Source organism: Sorghum bicolor, chromosome 5 (assembly GCF_000003195.3).
Source record: "Sorghum bicolor cultivar BTx623 chromosome 5, Sorghum_bicolor_NCBIv3, whole genome shotgun sequence".
NCBI classification, from domain to species: domain Eukaryota; kingdom Viridiplantae; phylum Streptophyta; class Magnoliopsida; order Poales; family Poaceae; genus Sorghum; species Sorghum bicolor.
In genome coordinates, this window is record NC_012874.2 from 70,254,366 (window position 1) to 70,275,584 (window position 21,219).

Here is a 21,219-nt window from a genome sequence, read left to right on the forward strand (position 1 = left end):
CAGCGCATGGGATGAGCTCGTCCTTGCGACGTCCGATGACGGCCGGCGGCTCTCCCTGGTGGCGTCCAAGTCGCAGGGGGTCCAGCACGAGATCGAGGTGTGGGTGCTCGCCGCAGCAGGCGACGACGACAGCCGGCGGTGGTCGCTGCAGCGGACGATTGACATGCCGAACTTGGGGACCCCGTATGTGGCAAGCCGGGATCAGTTTTGGTTTCGTTGCTTCTGCCCGAGGAGCGGTTGCTTGCTCGCCAATGCCACGGGTGGAAAGGAGTTCCTCATTGGCGTCGACGGGAGCTCCCCACGGCTGATCGAAACTGCAACCGACCCTGAATTCACCTCTATGCTCCAGTACGAGATGGATTGGTCAACGTACGTATCGAAGATGAAGTATTTCTAGCTCCTAGCTAGTCGTGTGTATATGTGTGTTAATTGTTGGAAATTTAGGGTATTGGCGATCGACCACATTTCGTGTGCAATTGTGACTTTTGGGGGGTTCATTTTATCTCTTGCTGAAGTTCAGAGCGGACTGTCGCCAATGTTTAGTCTTTTGGTTCAGATGAGTTAAAACATTATTATTATTATTATTATTATTATTATTATTATTATTATTATTATTATTATTATTATTATTATTATTATTATTATTATTATTATTATTATTATTATTATTATTATTATTATTATTATTATTATTATTATTATTATTATTATTATTATTATTATTATTATTATTATTATTATTATTATTATTATTATTATTATTATTATCGCTTGTTATTGATTTGATGAATCTCTATCTCCTCTCTACCTAATATTAACTAGCAGATTTTGCATATTTGCTAGTTAATATACCAGTGCGTTACAACCATAGAAAATAAGCAAATATTTGTACAAACCAAAACATAAAATGCGAAATATCGATTGGTGGTTTTGTTGAGATTATTGTGTAATCATCATTTAGAGATTAATTCCAAAAGGTGTCTTTTCACCCGGCCCCTCTGGAATACACAGACAATCATCGACCCTTAAAATATAATAATAATAATAATGTATTCATTTCCTCAGACCCTTAAAATGAGAAAGGAAAAAATAAGCTTTTTTTGTTTCCACGAAGTTGTTTTCGTTTTTTTATTGCAAATTCACTGTCTGAGTTGTTGAAATTTTTTGGAGCACTTGAAGTGATCATAATACTTTAGAAAACAAATATGCTTTAGAACATTGTGTGACTAATACTACTGCGTTTTAAGGGTCTGAGCAAATGAATACAATATTTTTTGTGATTTTAAAAAATTCACCCAATCAAAATGTGAGGTTTGCATGTAAATATTAATATGTACTTTATAAAAACAAATATATTCGTTGAGGACTGTCCTCAAGATAAACGAAGATGCAGCCCAAATAATTTTGTGCACCGAGGCCAAGTTCAGAAAAGGCCCACGCAGTGTGTGCATGTAACGACTGCAGCCCAGTACATCAGCCCACCCAGCCTCATTGTCTGACGCCTCTCTCTCTCTCTCTCTCTCTCTCTCTCTCTCTCTCTCTCTAATCGTTAAGTTTTTAGTTTTTAGCTTTGTCTCACGTCAAACTTGTCTAATTTTTATTGAGTTTATTAAAAATATCGTAACATATAATGATCAGCCTTCCCGAGAAACGTTCGAGGGAGCATCAAATCAACTTCTCTTACCTGCTGAACAGCCTGGTTGTTTAGACCTCCCTGCGCTCCATATGTCCGCTGTATGCAGCCTAGCCTTAGCTATCAAGCCTTTGCTGGTGTATAACCGAATTTCACGACAAAAATATTTGCCACACGTATATGTAATGAATCTAGTTTGATGTAGTGGTAGATGTTTGTGCATTTTGGTATAAAACTTGATCAAAGTTAGAGACATTTGACTTGGGACAAAACTAGTATGACTTATTTCTTTTACTGACAATATGCCTTCCACTTTCTGACATATATATAGCACTATATATTTCTGTTTGGATGCTACTTACACTTCAGTGATCCTGGTCCATCATAAATGCACACTGTGTTACGCGTCCAAATACATGATTATCAGGTCTTTTTCTTCGCAAAAACATGAGACAGGGACAGGCGATGATGCAGATAGGGACATGATACAAAACTGACATGGCACCAACTTGGGAGACGGCTACTTTTCCTTCTCCACATACGACATCCAAGTGGATGCATGACTTCACCCTAGACAACGGAGTATCCATGGATAGCTATTGAGATTGTCACATCTGCTTGTGTTAATTAAGGCCTGCAGTTTGCAACAGGACTGTCCCTTTGCAAATATGCCACGGTGATTGGATTTGGACATGATAGGATACATCATGGGCCGGATCTATCCATGCTGCCGCTGCTCTCAGATTCCTTGCATTAATCATATATGCCAAGCTAACAATGATCTTGCATCGCCACAGAGAGCTGTAATCCAAGCGAGGAATTAATATTATGGCTGTGCTATAACAGTATCATGATATATCTAGCTATCGCAGGCTTCAGATATGCCCAGTGCTGAATTTCTGCGATTGCTGCTTATGTTTGGGAGAAGTGTGGCTTTCTCAAGATTCGCCAAGATGAGTCATTAGATGTGATTTTGACAGGATGAATTGAATGAATTATATGGTTATGAACCACGGACAAACCTGCAGTGTCCTCTGCTGCTCCGAGGTCCCTTGGTCCTGCAAGATAACTGTGGCTGTATTAAGACCCTGAATTCTGGAACCCACCACACTGATGTTAAATGCAGAGCAAAGAAGAAGAAAAAAAAACACATTACCGCCTATGTTCAGTGCTAAAGATTATCTTTTGTATATTAAAAATAGATGCCTGCCTTTTTCTATTTTTTATTTCTACATTTGATTTTTTTTATTTTTTATTTTTACTTTAATTTTTTATTTTTTATTTATTTTTGAAACACGCCTCACAATGCGCCTCGGTCATCGAGGATCTCCCCCTCCTCGGGCTCCACCTTGGCCGCTGCTGTTTGGTGAGCGGTGGCCAAGGCACCTACGATCCACAGGCTGCTGGTCACCACAGTTGGGCGCGCAGCCAGCAATAACGGCTAGTTCTAGCCCAGGATGGCAACGGGCCAGGTTGGGAGGGTGTGTGGAGCATCAGCGGACCCGTCCCCAAAACTCTCTAAGGAAACCCGCCCCAAACCTGAACCCCCTATTCGGGTGAAATCTGCCCCCGAACCTGATGGGGACCCATAACCCGTCGAGGAACCCAAGACCCAAGTTTCAACAGCACAGAACCATAGGAGTTGGGCCGGGGTCAGTGCTAATCCAAAAAAATGTTGGCAAAGGGAGGTGGCCGCAACACGTGGTGGAGGAGGCGCGGAGCCATGGAGCCATGTCGATCGGTGGGGCCTGTCTTCGTTGGTGGGGAGCCGAGGGATGCAAAGATGAAGGCGGCAAGCTGAAATCTAGGCGTCCAACTATCCATGTCAAGGTCAAGGTTGCCAGGCAGTGCAATGCACCTCCACGGCCTTGAGTCAAGGTTGAGGGCTAGCAGGGGAGGGGAGTAGGGATGGCAATGGGTAATTATCCGCTGGGTATGTGTTATCCATATCCTTACCCATGAGAAAATATTTTACCCGCTAATTTACCCATATCCATGCATGGGTAAGAGTTTTTTCCCATACCCTTACCCATGCGGGTAACGGGCCCATGGGTTATCTTTACCCATGATTTTAAGAATATTTGCTATAAAAAATACATGTTTTAATATATCAGGCTCCCAAATTTAGCCAAAATATCATAAATCATTAATAAACTCTTCAAATATACAAGCTACATGAACACACAATCAAATGATCTAATGGATAAATCCATTATTACTAGATAACAAGTCATAAAATCCATAAGTTCCATGATTCTAGTATAATTTATCAGGTTCATTTTACCCATGGGTTAACAGGTATGGGCAATGCAGTCCCATACCTGAAAGCCCAAGTTTAGTTTTGGTAATTAATGACACCAAGTTGCTAATGCCTTGTGTTTAAGTAATTTGAGTTAGGCATAGCAACACATGTGATGAAGGTGCATGGTGGCTTGAAAAAGGTGGCCACATGATCACAAAGGGATGAAGCATGAAGTGAAGATCATGATGATAGATGAGGAATAAAAGTTATCAAGGCAAAGGTATAACATAGGGTTTTACTTTTGCCGGTCTAAGATGAGTAGAGAAGTGATTGACCGGGTTTAGGATAGATAGCCGACTATCAAGAGGGGAAATCACGGTCATCTCTCGAATCAAGTGCTACTAGGTCTACATCTTGAGCATATGCATTAGGATCTAGTAAAGTGCTAACTTAACTCCCTTAGGAAAATGCCTGTGAAAAGCTAACACACTTGCACTTTGGTGGTGGACACTTGTTGGTGTTAGCACTTTTGCAAAGGAGGTGGTTTTCCTAAGGTTGAGAGGGGTGGTGGACACTTGATTCGGTGCTTTTGAGAAAAATAAGTGTATTTTTTCTATTGCGCCGGTGGGAATTTTGGAGAAGTCGCGGGAGTGTTTTCTCTCTGAGAAACACTCACCGGACGCTGAGTGCGGAGGCACCGGACGCTGGCCTCAGAGTCCGGTGTGCTTGACCCTGCTAGGGTTGAGCACCGGACGCTCTCTGAGTGCGTCCAGTGGTTAGCGTCAGGTGTGAGGGCGTTTTGCGACCCTCTCTGCGCATGGGTCCGGTGAGCACCGGACGCTACCGGTGCTTAGCGTCCGGTGACCTTGCGTTTTGCGACCCTCTCTGCGCATGAGTCCGGTGTGCACCGGACACGTCCGGTGTGCACCTGCAGAGCGTCCGGTGATCCGCAGGTGACCGTTAGGATCTGACACGCGGGATTCAAGTAGGACACGTGGCCTACCCCTGAGCACCGGACCCTGGGGGTCGAGCGTCCGGTGATCACTTAGTAGCGTCCGGTGCCCCCGTTTTCAGCCTAGTGAAAACAGCCAACGACTAGTTTCTTTGAGGGGCTCATAAATAGCAGGTGGCCGGCTTTGGGAGGCTTACTCTTGCACATTTGATTACTTGAGACATACATTGAGCTAGAGAACACTCCCTCCACTCATCTCCTTGCTTGTTTGCTAATCCTAGTGAGATTGAGTGAGATTCAAGTGCATTACTTTGAGAGTTGCATTTAGTGGCACTTGATTCTTGAGTTTGCTGCGGATTTCTTGTTACTCTTGGATGTTTCCCGACACCCTAGACGGCTTGGAGCAGCAGTGGTGTTGAGCTCGTGATTGGAGATTGTTTCGAGCCTCACCAAGTGATTTGTGAGGGGTTCTTGAGCCTTCCCCGCGGGAGATCGCAATTGGCTACTCTAGTGGATTGCTCGTGGCTTGGAGGATCCCCATCTTGTGAGTGGATGTGCGGCACCCGCTGAGGGTTTGACTTTGGATTGCCAATTAGCTCGTGATCCATCAAGTGGGTGTATCGCCACAACGAGGACTAGCTTGCCGGGAAGCAAGTGAACCTCGGTAAAAATCTTGTGTCATCTCTTGCCGAGGATTCTCTTATTGTTGTGATTGATTGATTGGCTATATTTCTACTCTACAACGTCGGTATAACAACACTCACCTCTCCTTTACTTTTGTGCATACCTTGCTAGTTGTGTAGCTTGTTTAGCTTAGTTCTCTTGTTGTTGTGCTTTAGTGTTTAGCCTTGTATTAGTTTGTATAGGTGGCTTGCATAGCTTAGTTGAGCTAGTGCTAGAATTGCTTCACCATTTGTTTTACTAACTCACTTGCTTAGTGAAGTTTGTAGAAATTTTAAATAGGCTATTCACCCCCTCTCTAGCCATTTGGACCTTTCAATACCCTTACCCGCTTTACTCACTGGGTAAAGCTTTTTTCCCATTATCTTACCCATGGGTATAAAATATAGCCATACCCTTACCCTAATGACATAATTACCCATCGGGTTTTGGGTAAAAATTGCCATCTTTAGAGGGGAGGGGAGTAAGTGAGAGGTGGCCGAGTGGGTGGAGTGGCGAACGAATGGATAGGCCTGATGCCCTGATTTTCATGTTATATACTAAGGTTTCTTATGGGTTGGGCCTCATATCAGATGGGCTGATCAAATTTTGAGTCTGGGAAACCCATGGGGGAATTTCAAAAGCCTCTCCCACCCCTCACCCCGTCTTATGGGCTAGGCCTCATATTAGAACTTCTGGCCGGCTCGTGCCTAGATGCCCCCACGTTGCCTCGGCCACACCTGGTAGGGTTCTAACTAGCCATGGCCACCGATGGTTGGCTGCAACCGCCCCCATCTAGTGGCAGACAGGCAGCTAGCTACTGTCCACCTTTGGCTAGCTGTAGCCGGCTAGATCTGGCTGTAGGCCGACCTGCAGCCCTTGCCTTTGTTCTAGGCAAAAACTTAGCATGATGTTAGCATCGTTTCGATTCTGTGTGTAAACCCCACCTTAGAAGCCTCTAAGGCCAGCGACGATAGTATCTAGGGTGGTACCCTGTGAGTCACCCTCTTCCTAAAGGTGTTGCTAAAGAATCTCCTATGCCTCGTCACTTGTCCTTGTGTCATCACTGTCATCCATAGTTCCTATCGTGCCATCGGCTCCTAGTGAAGTTCAATCGTTGTGCTTGTGTGTCTTGATTCTACTCGCTTTTGTCTACCTTGCAACTTCTGACCTTGTCGTCGTCCAGCTCTCATAGCGGATGTTCTACCGCTATTGTTCTCTAGTGGATACTTTGCCGCTATTGACGTTGGTCTCCGTTCTTGCTGCCAAGAGTGTGATGGTTGCTCCCCTCTATGGATATTGTGCCATAGGGGGCATCTTCACTTCTTCACTAAGGCTAGTCTCAATGCATAGTTTCATGGCACAATTACCAAGACTATAAACTAGGTAACCGAGCCACATGAGTTTTATGGAGATGAAACTTCTCTCTCATCTGATGAAACTCCTTCATTTAATGATCCTGCCAAGTCAGCAATTTTGCTTATGTGGCACCCTATTTAATGTGTATGACATTCTCATGAAATATGCATTGAGACTAGCCTAACAAATATATGGCTATCAATGGAATCCTTAGTAGATGTTTTGCCGCCAATAGCTCTTTGGTCCCCTCTCTGGTAGATGCTCTGCTGCCAAGAGCAACCGTACCCACTTCTTGGCGGATAATTTACCATCGTGGTCGCCTAGTCTTCGCTGGTGGATGCTTTCCATGTTGCACTGGATGTTCTTGTCCCTTCTCTGTGTGGATGCTTTTGTCACACGGCTTTGTCTATCTTGCAGGTAACCTTTGCATTGATTTCTTTTATTGCAGGCTCAGCTGTGGTCGTGGTTGTCGAGAACCGGCTCTTTCTTCTTTTTCTTGTTGATATGTCTATTCCAGGCCACTCACCACTAGCTTGGTGGTTTGTAATCTATGCTATGAGGGTTCTTTCATAGATGCGTCATGTAATTCACTCATCTTAATAAAAAGGGCTATATTCCCCGGTCGCAAAAAAAAATAGATGCATGCCTTTGAAGCAATTAAGATTTAGCATTTCTAATGGTGACATGATGTGAAAATGTAAGTCCCTTTAAGTATGAAATAATAGGAACTTCTAATAATAGCAAGCAGTTGCATATTTCCTTCTTTTTTTTAATAAAGTTTGCTCAAAAAATATATACAGCTTGGAATCCAACTTCTGCTTAGCTGGACCCCAAAAATCTTCCAACACAAACAACCCATCCGAAGAAATTGTTGTGGGTGTTGTGCTGTCTATGACAGGAGCATCATATCAAAGTACAAAATAAAGTAGATCTGATAGTCATTGTACTAAATAGCTACAAATGCTCTGCAGAAAAGAAATAATGGACCAGTGACGTAAGATTTCAGTGGGATAAGCACCATAAATGTAGTTTATTCAAAAGTTGACTACTTCTGTGGACTCCTAAGTATATACTGCACACAAAAAGAAAATTTCAAAGTATCACAGAACGACTGATCACAGCCAGAATGGATATCATAGTTTATTCCCAGTAAATCGAGTATGTCATCAATATAGTTAGATATATTCCTATCCAAATACTGCACCAGCACAGACCATCCACAAAAGGCAATTACCAACTTCATATGTGTTTCTTCAAGTCTCAGTACGTGAATCAGTCTATAATATACACAAGACACGAAAGGGGCTCTGCCTGAATTGAATTGGTTGGGCAGCTTAAGTAGCACTCCTCGGCTCCTAAGTTTGACTCTTCGTGGAAGCGAATTTTTAGGATGAGATTAAAAAATCTCATCATCTGTCCCATGCAAAAACACAGGTGTAAAGCCAGCCCTAGTCATGGTCATACCTCAAACCTGGCCGTGGTCGTTCTCACATGGTCTATGGTACCGTTGTCTATGGATGGGGCAGGGGTGCCCCGGTCATGGTCATACTCCAAACCCGGTCGTGGTCGTTCTCACACGGTACCGTTGTATATGGATGGAGCAGGAGTATTGGGGTTTTCTCGACATGAGTGAGAAGGATCGAGTTTCTAAGTTAGGCCTTGTTTAGTTCACCCCGAAATCCAAAAAGTTTTCAAGATTCCCTGTCACATCGAATCTTGCGGCACATGCATGAAGCATTAAATATAGACGAAAATAAAAACTAATCACACAGTTTGTCTGTAAATCACGAGACGAATCTTTTGACCTTAGTTAGTCTATGATTGGACAATATTTACCACAAACAAACGAAAGTGCTACAGTTCCGAAAACTTTTCAGTTTTCGGAACTAAACAAGGCCTTACACAAGACAACGTCCAAATCTTAATGTAAACATGTCAATTGATCATGTTCTTCTACATACGTGTGGTGTAAGTTTCTAAACATGAAAGTACTTGAATTCATTTCATTGTAGTACATATACTGCTACATTGTTACATGAATTCATTATCATATCACTGGTCATTTTCTGGCAGGCAGTAAGATCTGTACGACTGTACCAATCTATCTACTTGTATAGTTACACACATAATAGCTGGAGGCTGATTGGGTGGCCTGCATGGAGGGAAGACAGCATCACCATTAAGGCATTAACTAAGCACATGCATGTACCACCCCACATCATGTACCTCCTGCCTTTATCCATCCTCTTCCCATATGCCCTTCTTATGAACATATATAGCTCGTTGTGGTGATTCACATTATTGACGATGAGTACACTGGATACAGGCACAATTCAAGCATGATACCACATAATCTCAGCCGTCTACAGTGGCTACAGTACACTTGGACTGCTACCTGACTAAATGGAAAATGGGTGTGCCCATCCTCTACACTTGTATTATTGTATAATGTGACGATACATACGAGGTACCTCCAGATTCATGAATCGGAATATATATATAGGACCTCCAATACCGTGTTAGGGAAGGAAGAGACTAGGCACATGCAGGACCATGACGACAATAAAGCGAGTAGATAGGGAGGGCCAATACATAGTACCACAATGTGAGACATGGTGGACAGAGTGAACATAGATTGGCAGTTATCCAAACTGTTTGTATCAAAATAACCAAAAGCTGGATTGTACTGACTACCTAACAAAGACATGAAATGCTAGCACAAGAGACGACCAAAAGCTTCACCGTGCTCCAGGACCAAATCAATTGGCTCACTGCTCAAAACTGTCTTTCTGAGGAGATGTTAGGTCAGGAACCTAAATGCAAACCTCATACAAATGACCAGATTATCCATGAAGACTAAGAAGGTCACGTCTCTAGAGCTTACATGCATGTTACACCATTGAATACGCAACATGTGCAGTGCACAGGTATTGAGCATGGCAAGCGTGTCAGGTGTTGGGCAGTGGATCGGACGAAGTGCAATAGTTTTAGTTGGTTGGCAGTTTACCGGCTTACAGTTGTGTCGACCCTGATTCGGATCAAATACCGGTAGGGACTAGATCGGCATATATAGGCCTCGTTTAGTTCAACAAAAAAACTCACATCAAATCTTGCGGCACATGCTTGAAGCATTAAATATAGACAAAAACAAAAACTAATTACACAGTTTGCCTGTAACCCTAGTTAGTCTATGATTGAATAATTTTTATCACACACAAACGAAAGTGCTACAGTAGCGAAATCCAAAAAGTTTTCGCATCTAAACATGGCCATAGATGCGCAGTGGAGGGAGGTCCTCATGAAGTGGCCATCTAGCAGGTCGACCAAGCTAATTAGACACTTGTTTTTTGGGGGTGTTTAGTTCCCCCTTCTATTCCAAAAAATTTTGAGTTTTGGTTTATCATTTTATATAATAAAAATAAACACCATGGAAATTTTTTACCAAAAAGGTAGTTATTCTCTATTTTGTATTTTGGCTATCTAGCAGGTCATAAGGGTAATAAATTCTATATTTTGGATGGAACTAAATATAACCCATCATTTCAAAGTAGTTAGCATTTTGCATTTTACGAGGAAGTAAACACCCCCTTTGTCCGATAAACCCACAAACACCTATCGTGAAGACCTAGCTATTAGGCCAGTCTCAACGGACAGTGTCACTGCACGGTTTCACGTACCAACACGTCATCAAGATTGAAATGAAACCATCGATGAAATAACCTTAGCAATGAAGCATTTCACTTTGTTGTTTCCAAGGCTAAGTAAAGCATTTAATTACTGCAAAATGATTGGATCACATGCAAGATGGTGATACAATTTGGCCCTCAGTGGGGATTTCATCCCGTTTCACCGCGTGGGAAACAACGCCCGTGGGGTTTCATTATGGTGAAACTACTTCCTCTTTCTCCTCTTCGTTTCATGCAAAAAGTACAGTTTTACTGATATGACGCTCTAATAAATATGTATGACATCCTGGTAAAACCCCACTAAAACTGAGACTGGCTTTATAGAGATGCACGGCATGGATGTCATGGGATCCATAAGACCAGCCTAGAATGCCAGAGTATTGACAACGAGATGGAAGAGCTTGATGTATAGAAGACAAAAAAAAACCATATTGATTTTCATGATCAGATGTTGCATCTCTCAGATTGGCTGTCATCCTTTATATGGCGGCTGGTCTTTCATTTACAATATAGGAATTCCAAGCCGAATAGAAACATATTCGGTGTTTTGCATACGTACATACACAATTATGTCGGTCTTTGTTCCTCCGCCGATGTATCCAAAAGAAGACGTCACCGGTCATCACGTACGTGCGCCTACCTATTTGGATGTGCCTCCCGATATCTTCTTCCTCTAGCAAACGAAGTTGCATCGAAGGATCAATGCATCATCCACCGTCAACAATCTTGGACTTGTCTTGGTGTTTCCATCCGTGCAACGTTGCCGAATTAATAAAGTATATATGTATCCTCATCTTTTGCTTCCTATGTATATCCTGATGCCTTCAGTATTATATTGCACATGGACTTCTCTTATATAGGTAGAATTTGGATTCCATTACTCAACCAAGTCAGTTAAATCGGTTGACACCAAGTACATAACACAATCCGGCACTCCATATTGCACATGGACTTCATACAAGAGCTTAACGAACTATGGACTCCACTCCGATCTGATGCTTTTCTTCGCACATGATCTCAACTAATCACCATGCATAAATATTTCGTCTTAAATGAAGAGTGTACTAGATAGATCCGTAAGTCAACTTTAGGTGCCAGTAAGTTGCTGCAGAAGGGTCCCAGGTGTCAGGATAAACCTGTACCAGATAAATTCAGCACATGCTTGGTAACTTGGTAAGTTTCACAGAGAACATGCTTGGTAAATGGTAACATACCTATCTCAATAACATGCATGCCTGAACAGTTATATGTTCCAGTAAACTACTCCCCCCCCCCCCCCCCCCCCCCCCCCCACACACACACACACACACAAACAAACAACATTCAGAACTTAGTATAAGTTATGTTCTTGCTCTCCTGCTCAATATCCACATCTTTTTGGTTAATACATTCGTATAAGCCAACCTACAAAACTCTCCTCTCACTCAAATAGCTCACATACACATTCTTCAAATATAATTTTTCACAGATGTCCAGCAAACACTGAGACAGCAGGGGCACCAGTAGAACTCTTATCTCATCTGAGACAACTTTTCTATGTCTGAATCCAACACTAGTGACTTACTTACATTTCTATCTGCTCAACTATCCATGTATAGTCTCCAATTGCTCAACTATATACAAGAGTTTGGACCATTTATTTGTACGGAGAGGGCGAGATAAAAAAAAGAATCAAAAGTAAAATAGTATGAACAACCATGACCGGTGGGCAGACTCCCAAGTCTCCACCGGCCGGTGACAGACATAACTCCAGTTGGGCCATCTTATACTCTACAGGCTACACACAAGATATTTTGCACTGCTTCAACATTAAACCTGATAAGAGGACCCCTACAGGTTTTGTGACCATTATTATATGTTATGTCCTTCATAGACAATGGCAAGACGGGAAATTCCTTACATGTTGAAGCACATTTTTATAATGCATTTCCTATATAAAGGCAGCCATGCACTGCAGAATCATACACAGCAAAGCCTCAAAACCTGACCATCAGAGCAAAAGAAAAAGACAGGTGAGCGTGGGAGAAAAGAGATAGATAGCCCATAGAAAATGGCTCTTATAGCAGATGAACTCAAGGCCAAGGCTGAGGTCTACTACGGCGACGAGATGTGCCAAATGTGTACCCAGCTCTTGCTCAGGGAAGCAGGCCTCCCCAATGGTCTGCTTCCATTGAAGGACCTAATCGAGTGCGGCTATGTCCAGGAAACTGGATATGTGTGGCTCAAGCAAAGCAAGAGGGTTGACCACAACTTCCAGAGTCTAGGAAGGCTGGTCTCTTATGGCACAGAGATCACCGGCTATGCCGAGAAGGGCAGGATCAAGAAGATCAAAGGGATAAAGACCAGGGAGCTCATGTTGTGGGTCCCAGTGGAGGAGATTGCTCTTGATGATCCAGCAACTGGAAAGCTTATCTGCAAGAGCATTGCTGGGATTACAAAAACCTTCCCTGCATCAGCTTTCCATGTCCCAGAGAAGGAGAATGTCAAGATGAACTGTGCTGCACCGAAACCAGTGGTCCTCATGGAGAGAACTCCACGAGTTGTTAAGAACAACTGATCCTTCTGCACCCACTGGTATTTGGATTTAACGGTCATCATCAGCCCTTATTCCTACATATTTAAATAATGACTGAACTGGTGCTTTATTGTCCGTTTATGTACTTCGAAAGTGATAGCCCAAAGTTCTTCCTATATACTGCAGTTGTATGATTGCAGGCATCTATTGTCCTGGAAGGCAACCACCCAACTTCCTTTCATGTACTATGTAGCTCTATATTACTAATATGAAGCATGCTGTGGACTTCTATGAGATGTTTCCTTTTTTTCTCTTTGCAGAGAAAATACCACCACACGATGCCTTTTTCATGCACTATATGGATAAAATAACACCTTTGGATGTATAGCTCTATATTACTAATATTGTTTCAGAGAAAATACCACTACATGATGCTTTCTTGTCATATTTTTCATCTTATTTTCAGACAACACAATACTATGAGGTGTTATGTATTTTTTTTATTTTCCATCTTTATCTTTACTTCACAAAAAAGACATGAAAAGGCATGTGAATAAGAAGGAACAAAAAGTCTAATCTATAAAAGGGTAAACAATATTTTCATGATTTGCAAATATGATCTATAAATGGTCTTTGCCACCATTTTTTGTTGTTTGCAATAATAGACTTTACCAAGTGCACAAGTGGAAGGTGAAAGTTTTACTCACAAGATTAAAATACAAGACAGTCAAAGGTTAGCTATACAAACAATCATGTAAGGTGATAGGGACCATTTTCCTGTTTATAGAATCAGGATCCTAGGACGTTTTCCTGTTTGTAGAATCAAGATCCTAGGATTGTATCATCAGACCATGGGATGATCAACAAAATCATGATTACTCAAAGTACAATTTGTTGGCCTCTATATGATGACTAATGACTTACTATGATTCAAAGATATAATATATATAGATGCTGCATTTTGGAGTCCATGCTGATGCCTGAAAACCAAATGATATATTTTTATGGATTGAGTGAGATCAAACTAGGGCAGGATCAAAGTGATCCAATGGACAGTAGGGCTGTGAGACCATACCACAAAAAACAAGACCAAACAACCTTGATGACAAGAAAACTCAATATATGTTATTGCTAAGACATGCTATAATATTGTTCAGCACCAAGAGATCAATGATTAACATGTCCAATAGTTCAGCTTCAAAAGGATGTACTCCCTCCGTCTATGTTCCCGTGGAGAGACTAAGGAACACGTGAAATTACCAATATACCCCTGTCTGTGATCAACCACCCTGCACCAGATTCAGGCCTGCCAGCCAGCACCAAGCTTGGCCCTAAGGAGTCAGCCACCATGGGCAGCGCGCGGCATGGGCGAGCTCAGCCCCGTCCACCACAATCTTGTGCAGCAGCCTTCGAGCGGCACGGTGGATTGGGGGAGGTGGATCGTGAGGAGGGTCGCACGGGGGAGAAGACCAGAGGTTCCTTGGATAGGAACTAGCCCGAAGGAATCTTTACTGTAATTTTTCCAAAAAAAAAAGATCTTTTACTATGGATCCCACTGAAATTGCATTCTTTTACACAGACAAAGGGGTAGTTACAGAAGAGTGCATGACCAGTCCTGTCAGTGGATATCAGGATATGCACATACCACAAATTTAGTTGTCCCATAGTATGCAATGTAGCATCCATACAGAAGTTAGTGGACTGGTTCCTTCATAGAAGACATGCACGGCCTTTAGAGAAGTTCCCAAAAGTCAGGTAAGGACCAGAACTGTTACAATAAGATATGGCGGTACTAAATTTTGAGGATGGGAGGAGCACTTGAAATCATGAGCTTGTGGAGGATAGATCTGCATTAATCGCACCGAATACTTAAAATTGGCAGACACAGTTAGGCATATCTGCTTTGTGCATCAAAGTACTATGACACTGGACCATCTCCCTTCCTACACCCAACCCGTCAAGGACAAATTCAATTACAGAACGAAATAGCCCCTGCATGGCTACATGTGTCAACTTCACTTAATGAGAATAATTGGCTATCATTGTACCTTCTGCTGACAAGTTTTATATCAATTTTTATGCAAAAGCCTTCACACCCAAGTTAAATCATTTGTATGCCACTCACCTTATAATGGCACTGGTAAATATCCTATCTGTGACCAAGCCAGCTTACTTTATGACAAAATTTCATTTCTTTATGGAGACTATGGTCAATGATATATAATGGATAATAAAAATTATAAATGTGGGAAGATAACTCATCACTGATGCATGGTGGATATATTATATAGGGGATTACTTGGAAAAATAGTGTCAGAGTTAGTTTGAAACTCCTGTAATGATGGTAGGTCTGATCATGTGATGGATGCAGGGATTTAGACCAGAAATAGCAGCCATTAACTCACATGACTTCAATGTGTATATTCAAAAAGAAGTTGATGAATCACAGAGGCTTAGACAATAGTGTCTTTGTTGCCCACATGGTAAGTCAGACATTTCCCCATGAGCATCTTCAATTAAGAAGTGCAAGACATAGGTCTGAGCTAGCAGATGTAGATATTTTGGGTTGGTAAAACAAAATTTAGTAGGATATGGGTCCACATGATGCTAAAACAGCCAAATCTTCAGTCAAATGAAGAATTTAACATGCTAATAATTCCAGAGGAGATAACAATAAAATAAAAGAAAGGTATATATATAAGATACTTACTGCCAGGATAAATAGTGCACATTGCAATTTATCAACAAAAAAGAGAAACTTCTGCTTCACAGGACTTTTTGTTTACTTTATCTAGAGGACAAATCATGCTACTTACCTACAGAAACAAGAGTAAGCAAATTTAGATAGATGATATAGAAAGGGAAAAAACAGATTCTGAAATTCTCTTGACTCACCAACTAGAGTAACAAGCATCAGGGGGAAATAGCATAAGAAATATCCTCATACTCAATGTAATGAATCTTCTTCTTGCGCAAAATTGGTGAAAAAATGGATCTTATAAAGCGACTGAAAGGATCCTGCAAGCCTTCCATTTCATAATGACCAAATCGCCAATCCCGCAATATGAATGGTCTCTGGATAGGCCGATCTAAACCCCCTGAAGAACAAAAGGCTCATTTTTCTTAGGTGGGGACAGCAACCACAGTTTATACCAACTAAAATTTCTATTTCAGCTAGGTTTTCTTTCTCTCTATACTCTTTAGTAATTGTGTAACTCAACTGAAGGAGTTGTGGTATGAATTCAATATAAGAAAAACTAACATGGAGCGTCACTCTCGACTCCAAGAAGCCTGAAGGCAGTAGTCATTGACATATTTTACAATCTGTCAATACTCGTTATCCTACTTATCAAGTTGTTTTAAGAGAAACAAGCTATTACCCATGAATAATGTCATTTAAATAATATAACAGAATGTTTTGGGAAGAATCACCACATACCTGCATACATCCGACCATGTTTATCTACTGCCCTGAAAAATGGGCGTGTTTTCTTCTGAAATGCTGCTTGTTGCAGCTCCCTCCAAGCACCCAGCCTGTCCTGTCTTGTAATTTTCCCAGTTGTAACAACCTGAAGTTCAAGTGCATTTTGTTAAGATCATCAGAGAAACACCAAATGCTAATATGAAAAAAAAAGGAGTGAGAAATTAAGTTATCACAAGTCTGCACAATTTTAAGAAACATGATGCACAAACATTACAATTTTGTTTTATACTTTTTGCAGACAATGTGTACACAGGATACTGTATAATAACTTGCTGAGATCAGAGATCACCTTGGAGAATAAATAGTATGAAGGCCTAGGTTTCCGTGCTAGGTTGTTAGCACGATCAACAGCCACAAGCCCAAACTTAGGACCATAGCCATCAGCCCATTCCCAATTATCTGACATCGTCCAGAATAGATAACCAAGCACAGGCACACCCTACAAAACAATGTCTATCAGCGTTGGAAATTACATATACATGACTGTAAGGAATGTTTCATTACAAATTAATTTAAGAACGGACCATAATGATTGCAGCATAAATGGCTAACAGGTGCTCCAGAATATATGGTTTCCGAATCAGATCAGTCTCGTCAGAAACTCCATTTTCAGTAATTATAAAAGGTATATTTAAGCTCTTGTATCGTTCATTAAACTGAATCAGGATACGAAACAGCCCATCAGGATAAACACCACGACCAGATTCACTGTACTCGTCATTGTCCACGAGCTTTAGACCAGGGCCTGATATCACCTCCTGCATGAAAATGTAGTAATCAACTCATGTTGTTTACATGTTCAGACCATTTATCTAAGCAGCTAGTATTTAATTTACCTGCCCATAGTAGTTGATGCCGATAAAATCCAATTTATCACATATGCTATCAACGTAAGGGAAAAGGGTCAATGAATTAGCCAGTGTGACAGCAGCAACATCAAATAGACCATAGGGCCGTGTAAATGATACATGATGAGCGACACCAACGAATGGCTTCCTTTTACTTTTGCTGTAAAACACCACGAAAGAGTTCAACTCAGAATTGTGGAAATTCGTTAGAGAAATTGTATTTCAAGTAACATATTATATACCTTTCTGAATGTATGTAGTCATAGGCTTCTGCATGTGCAATAGCCATCCAATGTAATGCTTGGTTATATACACCAGTCGGTAAAGCAGATGTTGCTACTTCAATTGCATTAGGGTCTCCACCAGGCCAAGCACCAGCACAATAGGTCAGCATTACAAACACATGAGGTTCATTAAAAACCACCCAGTAGTCTACCAAATCAGATACACGATCAACAACAAGCCTGCACAGCCAAAACTAACTTTATTTGAACAGATTCATGTAATGGAAGGAGTACTGAAAGCCAATTTGACTGCTACAAAGGATTACCTCACAAAATCCATAAAGTACTTCACGGTTTTTTCCATCCTCCACCCCCCATATTCCCCAGCCCAAGGTGGAAGTGAGTGGTGAAATAGCGTAAGCATCACTTTCATTCCATATTCATGAACTCTTTGAATGATCCATCTATACCGCTCAAGTGCTGCGAAGTTGACCTAGAAAAGGTGATGGCTGTCTTATTCCACCATTGCAGAGAGTACAACACACTACACAGAGAAGAAAGTGTATAGGTGTTCAGAGAAAGCACATGAAGTGCAGAGTAGATTCCTAAGACTTACTGAACTCTTGGATTCTTCAGTTGGTGCCTTAGGCATTACCCTTGTCCAATCAATTCCCAGGCGGAAAACACTGATCCCGGTTTCCTTAGCGAGTTTCAACTCAGTATCAGGATCAGACCAAAATTTAAGCCTTTCTTGCCTGAACAAATCGGTATATTTTGCCCACGTGTGAGAGTCCATTGCGTGTAAGCAACACACTATGCACAATACTGTGCAGGAGAAAATGACAGCATCTAGAATATTAGCACATAACAAAAAAGTTGGAAGTGACAAAAGACAAATTGCACTTACGGGCAAGGAACATTGTGCCAAGCTGCGACGTTGTGGCTGCAGTTATCGCCAGAACCAGCTTCACCACCGTAAGCAAACATTTCAAACCCCCTGAGCATCGCCTCCATGGCAACCTTAAGAGGCTTCCTCTTCTCTCCATCAACAGCCTTTTCGTCCCCTCTGGACCTAGAAGCCAGCTGAGCGCCTCCATCCCCTGCAGCCGATGCCATCACCGCGTCTGCTGTCTTATGGTCGCGCATGGCCTCCTTGTCATCACAGGAATGCTCCACTGCAAACTGAAGCCAAGCATCTTCCAACCTGTCCTCGACATGCGCCGGCGCAGTCGCTAGCCCAAAGAAGAAATTGCCATCTTCTGCGAAGAATCAGACACACACACCATCAGGACTTCCATGTCATTTGGAATTAACCGCTTTTGAATAATCAGGTGTCTATAGGTCGAAATTTTAAATCTATGAAGCAAAGACTCTGACTTGTGCAAAATAACAATGATGTACGGGCTAAGACTGAATATGATGCAGGGATACAGTACTCGGCACACACAATTTCACATGAACCCTCCATGTTTTAGTTCGTTTCTTCGATCAATTCACATCATCTGTTGTCAATTACTCGTCTTAGATTACAAAAGCTAACCAATTCCGCAACAAATTACCATATACGTATTACTGTATAAACGAGTCAGTTGTGCTGCCTGAAAACCAAACTGACAACCGCACCAGTGCAGCGCTTCAGAACGATAAACAGAACCATTAGACCCAAGCAGTCGAAACAAGTACAAGACGGATAGGGTCTGAGAGGGGGGAGGAATAGAGCGGGACCTGCGACATCCTCGCCGGCGGAGGCGGCGGCGGAGTTGGAGGGGAGGGCGCGGAAGTCGGCGATGGGGTCGGCGGACTCGTCGATGGGGTTGGGGATGCGGCGGAGGTGGCGGCGCCGGTACCGCGCGAAGGAGGCCGCGTTGGCCGCCGTCACGGCAGCGGCCACCAGGACGGCCAGCCTCGCCGCCGCCGCCAGGAACGCCGGGAGCGGCATTTCCGCAACACTGTGCGCCTCTCTCTCTCTCTCTCGGCCGCTGTGTGGTTTTGTTTTCTTGAGAATTTTATTTTTTCTTTTTTTTGGTGAGGAAGGGAAAATAGATGGATGGATAGGAGTGGCGGGAACCAACGGGACACTCCGTTGGCGCCTTGGCGGCCGGACACGTGGCGAGAGGACGTGGGGTAGCGCGGGACCTACTTGGGAGTTTTGACCAGCTGCTTTTTTTTAAGACCTTGTTTATTCTAAAATTTTTCAAGATTCCTCTAACATCAAATCTTTATATACATGCATAGAGTATTAAATATAAATAAAAAAAATTAACTAATTGCATAGTTTGTTTGTAATTTATAACAAATCTTTTAATCCTAATTAGTCCATAGTTAAACAATAATTATTAAATATAAACAAAATTGATACAAAAGCTAAACCTAAAAATTATTGCGAACTAAATAAGGCTTGCGGCCTGTTATGTGTAGCCGGTTCTAAGTTGAATTCAGAAGCTTTGTCAAGTAATATTTCTTTTATGAATAAATCATTCTAAGCTAACTTTTTTTTTGAAGGAACATTCTAAGCTAACTTCATGAAGTGTTTTTTACTTTTTCATGATTTAGTCGTGACACAAAACACATTTTTCCTATATGTTATTTTAGAGAATCCAAAGAGAATTTTTCCTATGTGTACATGGAGAACCCAACAGTTGTTTGGATCAGACTACACCTTAATTAAGGAGAAGCTCAGCCGAACAAGCCGTGGTTTTATGTGGGTTCTATACTTCCATTGATTTACCAGCAACGATTGGATTTTAGGTAGTGATTTCGAAGAGAGATAATTTTTCAAAATCTGAGGAAACGGAAAAAGGTTGTCTATTATTATCCATCTTGTTATTTTGCGATGACTACGACGTTATCTTTGTCTATTTGGAGAACATATATACATGTTGTACAAAATGTATAAATCAGGTTTTCTGCAGCCACATGAGATGAGAAACATCGCGATGGCCAACGTAGAAACCAGAAACATGCAGGCTAGTTGTGAACCAAATGAGAGATATGGCCACGCAGATCCACTCATTTGTTTTTTCGTTCACACTGTATTTTAGCGTATTTGGATTGCGTTCGATTGGATTACACGTAGCGTAGTTGTCAGTTGATTCCAAGACTACACGATTTAATTGTTGGGCTGGCCCAAATAGCGGTTGTCACAATTTTACCCCGGCGGCCTGTGTGACACCACTTTGACATTTTTCAAATTGGTAACTACTGTCTCCATCCTAAAATTACAAGACGTTTAACTTTTTTTTTCTCAATTTATTAGCTAGAAAATAGAAAAAATGAAAGTACTGGTAGGTACCAAAGTACTTTCCCAACCATTGTATGTTTAAAACTAAAAAAAAACATTTGTTCAGGGCAGATAAAAGTATAGTTTTGTAATGTTTTCCCTCAATTCGTACGTACACCAATACGCAAAATATTTACATTCCAACGCGCCATTGGTTCATAAATAACAAACTTTGGTTCACAGCTGAGACCAAGATAAAACATACATCAGCTGGAGTTTGTTGGCTCACACGAAGACCAAACATATATATCAGGTATCCAGAGACCAAAAGCACATATAACAGGGTTTTGATTTTACAGAAACAAAGCAAAATATAGAAGAGCATACAATATATAT

At 41.7% G+C, this 21,219-nt stretch overlaps 2 protein-coding genes across 10 annotated transcripts; one reads left to right on the plus strand and one right to left on the minus strand.

The window, feature by feature from the left end:
* LOC110435588 (beta-glucosidase-like SFR2, chloroplastic) lies at nucleotides 10,940-19,589 on the minus strand. Of its 9 annotated transcripts, XR_002453351.1 has the most exons (13): nucleotides 19,329-19,589; nucleotides 18,511-18,862; nucleotides 18,220-18,358; nucleotides 17,930-18,096; nucleotides 17,622-17,843; nucleotides 17,368-17,539; nucleotides 17,056-17,289; nucleotides 16,821-16,970; nucleotides 16,487-16,616; nucleotides 15,943-16,145; nucleotides 15,758-15,863; nucleotides 14,693-14,894; nucleotides 14,147-14,558 (listed from the first exon to the last, which is right to left on the minus strand). XR_002453351.1 is itself a non-coding variant. In XM_021461281.1 (11 exons), the coding sequence occupies exons 1-10, from the start codon at nucleotides 19,540-19,542 to the stop codon at nucleotides 15,961-15,963; spliced, it is 1,965 nt and encodes a 654-aa protein (XP_021316956.1). In that variant the 5' UTR covers nucleotides 19,543-19,589; the 3' UTR covers nucleotides 10,940-11,637; nucleotides 15,943-15,960. The 9 variants fall into 9 exon arrangements, 2 of the variants coding, with proteins under 2 accessions (XP_021316956.1, XP_021316955.1); XR_002453354.1 differs by lacking the exons at nucleotides 14,147-14,558; nucleotides 14,693-14,894 and adding an exon at nucleotides 10,940-11,637; XR_002453352.1 differs by lacking the exons at nucleotides 14,147-14,558; nucleotides 14,693-14,894 and adding an exon at nucleotides 10,940-11,668.
* Nucleotides 12,500-13,378, plus strand: LOC8085986. Its single transcript, XM_002449948.2, has one exon. It carries the CDS (start codon nucleotides 12,583-12,585, stop codon nucleotides 13,087-13,089), a length of 507 nt encoding a protein of 168 aa, XP_002449993.1. The 5' UTR covers nucleotides 12,500-12,582; the 3' UTR covers nucleotides 13,090-13,378.

What these genes read in the sequence shown, in the direction of transcription:
- LOC110435588 (XM_021461281.1), bottom strand. Translation starts at nt 19,542, where the DNA reads ATGCCGCTCCCGGCGTTCCTGGCGGCGGCGGCGAGGCTGGCCGTCCTG. An exon ending in TACTTTATGGATTTTGTGAG is followed by an intron (nt 17,844 to 17,929) that starts GTAATCCTTTGT and finishes TTGGCTGTGCAG; the next exon opens with GCTTGTTGTTGATCGTGTAT. An exon ending in ACATGGTCGGATGTATGCAG is followed by an intron (nt 16,146 to 16,486) that starts GTATGTGGTGAT and finishes TTTGTTCTTCAG; the next exon opens with GGGGTTTAGATCGGCCTATC.
- LOC8085986 (XM_002449948.2), top strand. Translation starts at nt 12,583, where the DNA reads ATGGCTCTTATAGCAGATGAACTCAAGGCCAAGGCTGAGGTCTACTAC.